Source organism: Saccopteryx bilineata, chromosome 2, assembly GCF_036850765.1.
Source record: "Saccopteryx bilineata isolate mSacBil1 chromosome 2, mSacBil1_pri_phased_curated, whole genome shotgun sequence".
Taxonomy (NCBI): Eukaryota; Metazoa; Chordata; class Mammalia; order Chiroptera; family Emballonuridae; genus Saccopteryx; species Saccopteryx bilineata.
This window is the reverse complement of record NC_089491.1, coordinates 268,691,454-268,701,473: the sequence shown is the minus strand read 5'-3', so window position 1 is coordinate 268,701,473 and position 10,020 is coordinate 268,691,454. Positions and strand designations below refer to the sequence as shown.

The 10,020-nt window shown below is 51.4% G+C and overlaps 1 protein-coding gene across 3 annotated transcripts in view; it reads left to right on the top strand.

The window, feature by feature from the left end:
• The window catches only part of TPCN1 (two pore segment channel 1), a 118,772-nt gene that overhangs the window by 67,466 nt on the left and 41,286 nt on the right, over positions 1 to 10,020 (top strand). The window contains exons 2-3 of one of the 3 annotated variants that reach the window (XM_066260515.1): positions 117 to 281; positions 2,751 to 2,984. In XM_066260515.1, coding sequence (XP_066116612.1) covers positions 2,873 to 2,984 — 112 coding nt within the window. In that variant the 5' untranslated portion in view covers positions 117 to 281; positions 2,751 to 2,872. Of the gene's footprint in view, positions 1 to 116; positions 282 to 2,747; positions 2,985 to 10,020 lie in introns of those variants that run through there. The other 2 variants (XM_066260513.1, XM_066260514.1) reach the window with 2 other exon arrangements.

The following is a 10,020-nucleotide window of genomic DNA, read 5'->3' as shown; positions in this document are numbered from 1 at the left end:
TTGAGGTTTGGCCAATCACAACTCATCATGGCAACCTAACTAGCGAATAGACTGCGGCGAAAGGGGAATGGGGCGGGACTGGCGGGGTTGAGGAGACGCTAGGCGGTGGATAGGAGAGCTGGCGCAGCTGCCTTGGTGGCAGCCGCTGAAGTGGCGGCGGCGGCGGCGGCGGCGGCGGTCTTTGCAACAGCTACAGGCTCGGGGCTTTGGCGGCGGAGCCGGCAGGCTGAGCTGCACGGTGCCGAACCCGGCGCGCGGTCCGGGTTGCTGGGGCGGCGCGTGTAAGAATCTGAGGGTTGTGAGGGCTGGCCTGGGGCAGGGTCAGGGGTCAGAGGGCGCGGAGTAAGGGGTTGCAGCTGGGTACCTGAGTGTGGGAGGCGGGTGGGGCAAGCCCAGAGGGACTGCGGGGAATCATCACACACTTCTCTCCCTCCAGCCTGGGCCGGGGCTTTGCACCCTCTCTCCTAGTTCCCGGCTTCCTGGGACGACCCCCACGCGGGGGCCGGACAGGGGCTGGCAGCACGTGGAGCTGGAGCCAGCACAGCACTCCTCTTCCCTCCCCTTCTTCCTGCTCTGTTCGTCGCACTGATGCCCTCAGGCGACCCTGCCAAGAGACTTGTACCTGGTCAGCAGACAGCTTGATGGCTGCTGACCCTTCTCCTGGGACCTGTCCCCTAGGGGGTGACCCTTCCCTTCTGAGTGCTCTACAGAGCGAGCAGCCAAGCCCTCGGAAGGAGCATCGGGCTACGCCCTCCCCAGAGTCCTGCACTGTGTGACCTTGGCCAAGTCTCTTCCCGGCTCTGGGCCCTACTTTTCCCTCTATAAAAGGGTGGGCGTGACTGAATTCAGATTACAGGACTGGTTCTGGAAGAAGGTGTAGGATAATGGTTCCGCAGAAGGCTGGGGAGGGGGTGTCCCTAAATTTAGACTGCCTGGATTGAGACCTGGCCTCTACCACTTCCCTGCTGTGTACTTATAAGAGGCAAGTTCAGTTAAGCCCTGTAAGCCTCAGTTTCCTCATCTGTGAAGTGGGTATTTCTCAACAGCAGTACTATTGATAGTTTGGGCTGCTTAATCTCTTTGTTGTGGTGGGTCTCATCTGTGCCTTGTAGGATGTTTCTGTCAACTCTGGCCTCGACCTCCTAGCACACCCACCCCTGTTGTGACAGTCACAAATGCCTCCATACAGTGCTAGTGTCCCCTGGGAAGGGGGTCAAAATAACCCCAGTTGAGAGTCCCCGAGCTAAGCCAGTGTATGCAAAGAAACAGTCTTAAAATAGTTAAAATAAAACCCACTAACCACTATGATAATAATGATAACATTAGGAAACTTTTTGATGACTTGAAGGGGTGAGTAGATTCCCCCACCTTCAAAATAAACACAGGAGAGAATGGTCAAAACTGAGTGAAAGCTAAGGGCGGTCATTTACATATGCTCTCTCTACTTTTGAGTATGTTTGGAGATATCTGGAAAAACATTGAACCAAAAAGAAAACACAATTCTGAAGACAGCCAAATGGTGGTGTCTCACCTGGGGTTTCCCCTTCTGTCTCCCCAGTACTGAGATTTAAAAGCAAAAGAAATTCCCAGATCTGGAGGAAACAAAATCTAGGAAGTTTGCAGGGCAGAGAGCCACAGGTTTAGCAGCAAGTGGAATGGGGCTCACTTTTGCTGCCTTATTTTAAGAAGATAATTGATGTCCGGGTGCCTGTATGGGATTATTCTGATGATTTATGAAAGAAGTAAATTGCGGGGTTGCCATTCAGTGGGTTAGCCTGGAGGCAAAGTTGATTGAGCCCAGAAGGCCGCATCTTGAGGAAGGAACCTGCTGTTGTTTCCAAGTTCAAAGGTCTGCCATCAGATCTGCTGAGTTTGCTTTTCTTTTGGTCCTCCCCAGCGGAAATGGGAATGTTTATAAATAGGAACTGTAACAGGCTCATTCTGAGTGTTTTAAGTTGAGAGCTCAGGAGGAGGGCTTTGTTGTGTGACTGGACATTGCTTAAAAAAATATGCTGGTCTTCTTCCCTTTGCTCCTCAAACACCTGATCTAGGAGAATAATGCCTGTATAAAAGTGCTACGGGCAAGTGTCCATGAACTGGCACACTATCGTTTTACAGGTCATTGGAGCTAAGTGCTGCCTAAATACCAGGACTTGGACTTGGGGGAATTGTAGTGTAGTGGGTAGGAGCACGGGGCTGGAATCAGATTTCATAGTTCAAATCTTGGATTTCTAGCTGTTGCTCCTTGAGCAAGTTACTTAACCTCTCTGAGCCTAAAGCCTCCCCCTCTGCAATAGAGGATACTGATCCTACCTGTCTATTATGAAGTTTCAATTTCAATGAGTTTTACTTAAAAATTGCTAGAAAAGTCCCTGGTGCGTAGTAATTGCTCATTGAGAATTAACTACTATTTTAATGGTTGTATTTTTTTAAAGTCTTTTAAAATCTTTACAAAACTCACACAAACAAGGACAAAGAGAGGTGGAGGTGGAACATATTGGTTATAATCTCAATCTCCAGACATATTTACCATTAATTTCAGTGTTTGTTCTTGTGGAGTTCTCTCATTTTTTTAACGCTATTATATACTGTAATATGCCACCATTTTAAAGGGTATAGTTCGGTGGGTTTTAGTATATTCTCAAGATTAAGCAACCATCACCACTATCTAATTATAGAGCATTTTCACCAGTTGTGGTTGTATTTTTAACAATTGTCTTTTTTTTTTTTAATCCCTCAAATCCCAGAAGATGCCTCAAATGGAGGAGTTTCTGAGAAGCACCTCTGGGCCAGTGGCTTTGAAAGGAAGCTCAAAGCAGAGACCATTGACCACCCTGGACACCACCTCCTGAGGGCCGCGGGAGAGAAGAACATGGCCATGAATTTAGATGACGACGTTCCCCTCATCCTGACCTTGGAGGAGGGTGGCAGTGTCCTGCTGGCTCCTTCTGACGGCCTGGGCCAAGAGGAGCTGCCTAACAGAAGTAAGCTGGTGGGGTGGGGGTAGAGGGCATCTACACGGGGTGAGTTGTGGGCTTCAGGGTCTGACAGTAGAGACATATACCCGAATGCCTAACACTGTGTTTGATCCCCAGGATCTGACACAAACTTCTGGGAGACTGCAGGGTCCTAATCCTGTACCCTCAATTTAGGGATGCTTCAAGAGCCCTCCTTACCTTCCTCAGTGCCTTGTCCCCCGTGCACTGAGGCACCCTGTCTGTGCTTCTGGATGCTTGGTGGGGACCTCAGGCACACCTGCTCCTTGGATGGCTTTCCTGCCTCATTCCTTATTTAAAAAAAAAAAAAAGAAAGAAAGATTTCAACACCGGGTTCCGTCTGTTTCCAACCCGAAACCTTTGGCAGGAAGGCAGAGTCGACGGCTTATCCCTGCGGGGGCTCTGTCCCTGCATTGCCCAGGAGCTGGTGGAAGGGGCAGATGTTTGTCATGATCCATTGATTTGAGGGTTTGGGGTTTTGCTTTGTGTTCCTCTAAAGCACAGCCTAGCACAAAGTGAGCCCCGGAGAGGTTGTGAGCTTTAAATTTTTTAAAGTTTAAGTGTGTTTCTGGCAGAGTGAGAGGTCTTAACAACCTTTCTGGTGCTTGTCCCAAAGCCATTTGCTTCATTTGTTCAGGCCTTGGGCACAGGAGAGGCTTAAAATAACTTGCCTTTTATGGAAGGTCCTAAGACATGAGGGACTGGCGCTTTAGGGTCCCCTTAGCAAATAGGTGTTTCGGCCACCAGCTCTGTGCCTGAGCCAGGACGGAGGGGTATTTCTCTCCTCCAGTTCCCAGGTGAAGACACTTGGATCCAGGGAAAGACGAGCCTGGCCCTCCCATCTCTCTAGTCCAGAGAGAATCCAGTTGGGTCGCAGGGGCTCAGCAGGCCCCCCTTGGAAGTGATGAGGAGGGCAGTGTGCCTGTGGACGGGAGTGCTGTGGGAAGCCTGGCTCTCTAGGAACCAGCCTCTCCTTGCTTCGGCATATCCTCACCATCTAGGGCGGAGGAACCTGCGTGGTCCAGGGAGGCTAGAATGTAAACCAGGGTGGGCAGAGCAGTGCCTCTGAGTTCAGGCACACTCCTTAAATGCCCTGAAGCTTACAAAGTCACTTTAGGTCCTTGCTTATCTGTTACCTTAACTAAGGTCCTTTTGCAAGGTAGGCAATATTATCCCTGTTTTACAGAGGAGGAAACAGTGAGTTAGAGAGGGTAAGGAACTTGCCTGATGTCACACAGCCGGCAAGGGACAGAGCACAGATTTGAAGCTAGGACTGTGTGATTTCCAAGTTCCTTCCCCGATTCCTCCTGCCTTTTATCCTCTCCTCCTACTTCTTTTCCTCCTCTTCTTTTTTTCTTCATAAGCCCTCAATAAGTGTGAGCACTGGCCTTTAGCATTTACATGTGTTAATCTCATCATATAACCTCAAGATAGAGTTATTGTTATTATCCGTATCTTATAGAGGTAGAAACAGCCTCAGAGAGGTTAGGTCACTTGTCTGAGGTCACACAGCTAGGACGCAGTGCTTCTCTGACCTCCCCTCTTATGCCGCTGTGTAAGGCGCTTTGGGAGAGGGCTGGAGTGAGTGTGGCACAGTCTCACTTCAGAGTAGGGCACCCCCGAGTGAGGGGGTCCATCCATGGCCATCAAGGGAATGGGCTGCAAGGGAGGGTGGCTGACCTGATAAGGGTCTGTATCATTTTGGAAATAGGCTCAAGATTCTAAATCAGAATCCTGATCGTTGTCACGGGTGCCGCTTTGAAGCCCTTCCAAAGTATCAGAGCTGATGACAGGGTGGCCAGCTCTCCTGCGGGATCCAAGTGGGAAGAGCAACCTAGTCCTGTGTCAACATCAGGTTTTGAACCAATGACGGAACTTGAATAGGAAAGAGGCCAAAAAAATAATAATAATAATAATAAAACTAACCTTAGATAGGCTGTCCTTTGGATAGAGACTCTCCTTATCCTAGCAAGGTCGGTGGCTTATTTGGGTTTGTTTCTTAAGAAAAAATAGAAAACTGACAGGGTCCTGGGGAGTCATGCTTTCTGCACAGTGAGGTGGTGCTGAGAACGAGTGCTGTGATGCACCAGGCGTGGCTGGGAAGGCAAAAGGACCAGTCTGGGGAAGAGATTTCAGAGGTCCTCTCTCCCTTAGGATCAGCCTTTGTTATTTCATGCTGGGGGTTTTGTTATTGATCTTACACTCAACGTCCCCCTTCCCTGTTGTTTGAACATCCCGTCTGAAACACAAGTCCAACCTGGTAATTTCCCCAACTTGACATTCTCCAGGGCCTTCCTGTCCCACTATGGGATGAAGGCCAAGCTCCTTAGGCCGAAGACGAGGGCTTGGGTGTGTTCTAGGACCTTTTGAGCTGACCTGTCCCATTTCCTGCCTTGGCCCACAACGGCACACTGCTTCTAGTTCTGTGAGTCCTCCGTGCATTTTTAACCCCCTCCACCTTGCTGGTAACTCAGTCTGGATTGCCTTTCCCAGCCTGTTTGCCCATGAACTTCAGTTCTGTCTGTCTTGAAAATCCTGCTGATAATCCCATCTCTTTGAACTTCCCTTCCTGACAGGGCTAATTACTGCTCTCTTCTGCGTAGGTATCTTGATTAGGCTTCCATTAATACAAGTAGCTTACTGTGTGTGGTAATTACTTATTTAGCCATCTGATCACCTCCTAGGCCCTGGGTTCCTTTCATCTTTGTTATCACCTAGCTTGATGATACATTCAAGTCATGGTCACAGTCAACCTTAGTTGGGTTTCCAGAGCCTTGTCGGTCATGGGAGTGGCTGTCTGAGGGTCCTGGTCCGAGGAGGGCAGCCTCCCCTCCTGCCTCTCCTAACCAGTGGGTTGAGTCTCATTTCTCCCAACAGGGCTGATTGTCCTAGGTTGCCCTCATCGCCCGCACTCTGTGGCTGATGTCACCTTGGGGTAGTGAGGAGCTGGCAGAACGCAGACAGAGGTCTTCAGTGGAGTTGGTGCTCCCTGGGCACAAGGCACTGGGAACCAGGCAGGCTTTCTAAGGGCATGAGCTTGATTGAGCCTGGCCTCCACCGTGACCCAGCAGCTGTCGACAGTGCCTTCCTCTGGCTCTGTAGCTACATATTCCTTGTCTTAGTTTGCTTGGGCTGCCATGACAAAAGACCACAGACTGCAGGGCTTAAACAACAGGAAGTTTTATTATCTCACAGCTCTGGAGGCTAGAAGTCTTAAGAGCAAGGGGCCGGTGGCAGGCTTGGTTTCTTCTGAGGCCTCTCTCCTCGGCTTATAGACGGCCGTCTTCTCGCTGTTTCCTTATGTGTTCATCCCTCTGTCTCCGTGCCTCTGTCCTAATCTTTTCTTCTAAAGACACCAGTCAGATTGGATTAGGGCCCACCTCTGTCACCTCATGTCACCGTAATTACCTCTCTACAGGCCCTATCTCCAAATATAGCCTTATTCTGAGGGCCTGGGGGTTAGGACTTCAACATAGGAATTGTAGGGGGGACACGATTCAGCCCCTAACACTTCTGTCCTATGCTTAGACGCAGGTACTCAGGAACCTGGCTGTGCTCCCTATGACATTTAATCCTGTCTAGGGATGACCTATGATGGGGCATTATCCCTGCAGGACACTGGAGGGTTTGGATTTTTTTTTTTCTTATATGGGCAAGGATGGATTTTATCCAAGACTTAGACATCTCTCGGCTATATGGGAGGTTGCCGAAATGCTAATGAGTGACTCATAGGCAGAAGGTGTCAGGTTGATAAAGGAGGCAAGAATGAGCACAGGTATTTAAAGCCTGGCAATTAGGAATAACCTTGAACACAGTTCAGCACGGCTGGCCTTTTGACAGTGCGATTTCTTTAATTAGTTTATTTAATTTATTGATTTGAGTGAGAGGGAGAGAAACATTGGTTTTGTTGTTTCACTTATTTATGCATTTGCTGGTTGATTCTTGTATGTGCCCTGACCGGGGATTGAACCTGCAACCTTGGTGTGTCGGGATGATGCTCTAAGCATCTGAGCTACCTGGCTAGGGCTTGATAGGGCAGTTTAGCGATAACCCATGCACTGAGCATCACACAGTCTGAATGTTGTAGACAATACAAGGGGTTTTCCGGGGGAATTCTGGCCACGCTCAGTTTTTGCCTTCTCTTTGCCTTTAAACTCAATAGCTGCCTAAGATGAGCCTGTGCAATGTGCCTTCTCTGGGTGAAAAAGGGATTGCGGGCAAGGGAGGTAGCTGAGGCTTGAGCAGGGCACTTAGTCTCATGTGCTGCTTTGGTGCCACTGGTTCATGGTTGCCAGGTGACAGGCCACGTGTGGGTAAGACCTAAGGCAGTAGAGCAGAGGAGGACCACTCCCTCCTTCACCCTGATAGCCTACTGTGCCATCGGGAGTTACCTGGAACCCAATGTGGTATCTAGCAATGTGGAAGGTCACTGTCCCCTTGCAGGGGGTCACCATGTGGTGCTCTGGCTCCCTTTCCAGAATGTTCATGCAGCCAGAGCCCCTTGGCAGCAGGCTGCGTCGCAGTGGGCCAGAGCGCTTGGCTTTAGGGCAGATGTAGCCAAGATGAGCTGGAAAGAGCAGTGCGGGCATCGCTCCCGGGATGCTCAAGCCCCGGGGGCGCTCTGTCACATCGGTCTGTGCTCGCGGTTCTTTCTCTGACCCAGTGTCCCCAGTGTACTTGCTGGAGAGTGAAGCCCGAAAGACTTGCATAGTGTTTGTCACTTGTGATACCCTGGGTGGTGGCGTGGTCAGGCCTGCGGGCTCTGGAGTCGAGCTCCAGGCCTCCCAGCCTCGCTGAGTCTGGGGCTTAGCTTCCAGGTCAGCTTCCTTACCTGCCCTTACTATGATTCCATCTCCCAGGAGGGCTGTGTTTTCTTTTTTTGGGGGGTGGGATTCAGCGAGCTAATGTATGTGTGATGCCCCATGTACGTGCGCAACCAGTCCTAGGCATTTTTATCACAGCCAGAGCCTGGGCCTGTTTGGACTGTCGTGGCACACAAGCAGGAGTCCTGAACCCAGGCCCAGATCCGAGTCCTTTTGCTCCGCTCCTGGCCCAGCGGGGGCTGCGGCCCAGCCGGGAAGCGGAGGCCGCGTGGCAGCTGGAGACCAAACAGCAATCAGCCTTTCCCAGCCTCCCAGGGAGCGTGGCATTGGGCTCTGCCGGAGTCATTCCCCTGGCTTTCCTAGGGCCTCGCCAAGGCAGAATGCGGGTGTCACCAGGCCAGTGGAGGCGCCGATTAAAATGAGCAAGCACTCGACATGCTGGGTTCCAGCCTCGTAACCGCAACTTGAAGCCTTTCACTTCCTCGGCCCTCCGCGTCTTTGTGGGGGATCCTGTCTGTGCCTCGGGCCCCCCTGCCACGAAATGCCATCTTTCCCCTCCGCATGCAGATAGCTGCCGCGTGGAAACGGCGGCGGTGGCAGCTGGGTGCGGGCAGGAGCGCCGGCTGCATGGCTCTCCCCCGTCGCCTTAGGGGGGCCGAGTTCACATTTGCTGAGAGTTTCATGAGCCAGAACACTCAACTTCTCAGCCTCCAAGCTGGGCAGGGAGTGTGGGGAGGCTCTGATGGCTCCCAGTAGTGTGCCTCTGGTGGCTTCTGGTCTCAGTGCCCTCCCTAGGGCTGCCTCAGATTCGAGTACCGTGGCCCAGGCAAGAAGACCCTGCTTTTAGAGGGAGCACTGAGGGACCAGGACTGCCCCCACCAAATTTGTGCTCAGGGAGCCCACAGGGGCAGCTCCCCATTCTCAACCCTTTGCTGGGTGAATTCCCCGATTCGGACATTTCCTGACTCTCTCCCTCCAGTCGAAGCTGAGGAGGGTCACATACAAACAAAAAAGAACAATGTCTGTGAGCACTGAGCCCTGACCACATGGCCAGGCAGTGTCCAGGTCCTTTCCTGTGCCGTCTCTCTCACTGCATATCTGCAGCGTGGGTGCTTTTGTAACCCCAAGAGGGAACTGAGGCTCTGAGGTTGGAATGTACCCAAGCTCATGCCACCAGGAAGCGCCAGTGGCCACATTGAACCCTCTGCCTTCTGGCTGCAAAACTCCGGCCCTTAACTGATGTGCCGCACTCCAGGAAGTAACGCTGTGTGGGAGAGGCGGAATTTTAGGGTGAGTTTGGTTTTTCAAAAGAAAGCTGCTGTCCATCTTTATCGTCATTTTTTTTAAAAAAAATTTTATTATTAAATTTTTATTTCCTACAAGGCATTTATTCTATGTTGGAGTTCCATACCGAGTACTCCCTTTCATATTGCAAAAATAGCAAAACCAATGGGGTTTCATTGTACAAGCTGTGTTGGATCATCACAGAGAAACTAGAAGACACGGGCAAATGGGGGAAAAACACCAGCACAAAGGGACAGCCATGGTCACACCCTGCCGTGAAACCTACAGCTCTCTCCTCCACGTGTGCCCTTCCCCAGCTCTTCCCGTCGTAGGTGGTCGACTAAATTTTATATCATAGCAGTTGGAACAAGACAGCTAGGGCTAAAAGTGGGGACGCACAGGAGTCAAGATTTGGGAATGGGAAAGGAAGGACAATGGGGGACTAGCCTTGGGTTGGGACATGAGACTCACAAGGCCAGCTGGGGTTGCTAAAGACAGTGACCGCCGAGGTCACAGGCTCCCTGGGGCTGGTGCCCCATATTGGGACTTGCTTGGAGAAGGATCTGGGACTGGGTGACCAACGTAGGCCATTGTTGCCTGGGTTGCATTTTTGCACTGGGGGGCGGAGGGCCCTTTTGCCGTATTCATTCTTTGTTAGAGGGTCTTATCTAGTTGTAAAAATGTGTATGTAGTTCTTCCTCTCTTCAGACCACCTCTGAGGGTCCGGTTCAGCAGAAGGGACCCCGGAGCAAGGATCTGAGAGCTCGGCCGCCCTGGGCCCAGCAGGCCTGGGACACGCTGTGTGCTGCGCTCTCTACAGGGGACAGCTGCTACGTTGCTCTGCGCTCTCTACAGGGGACAGCTGCTACGTTGCTCTGCGCTCTCTACAGGGGACAGCTGCTACGTTGCTCTAGCCA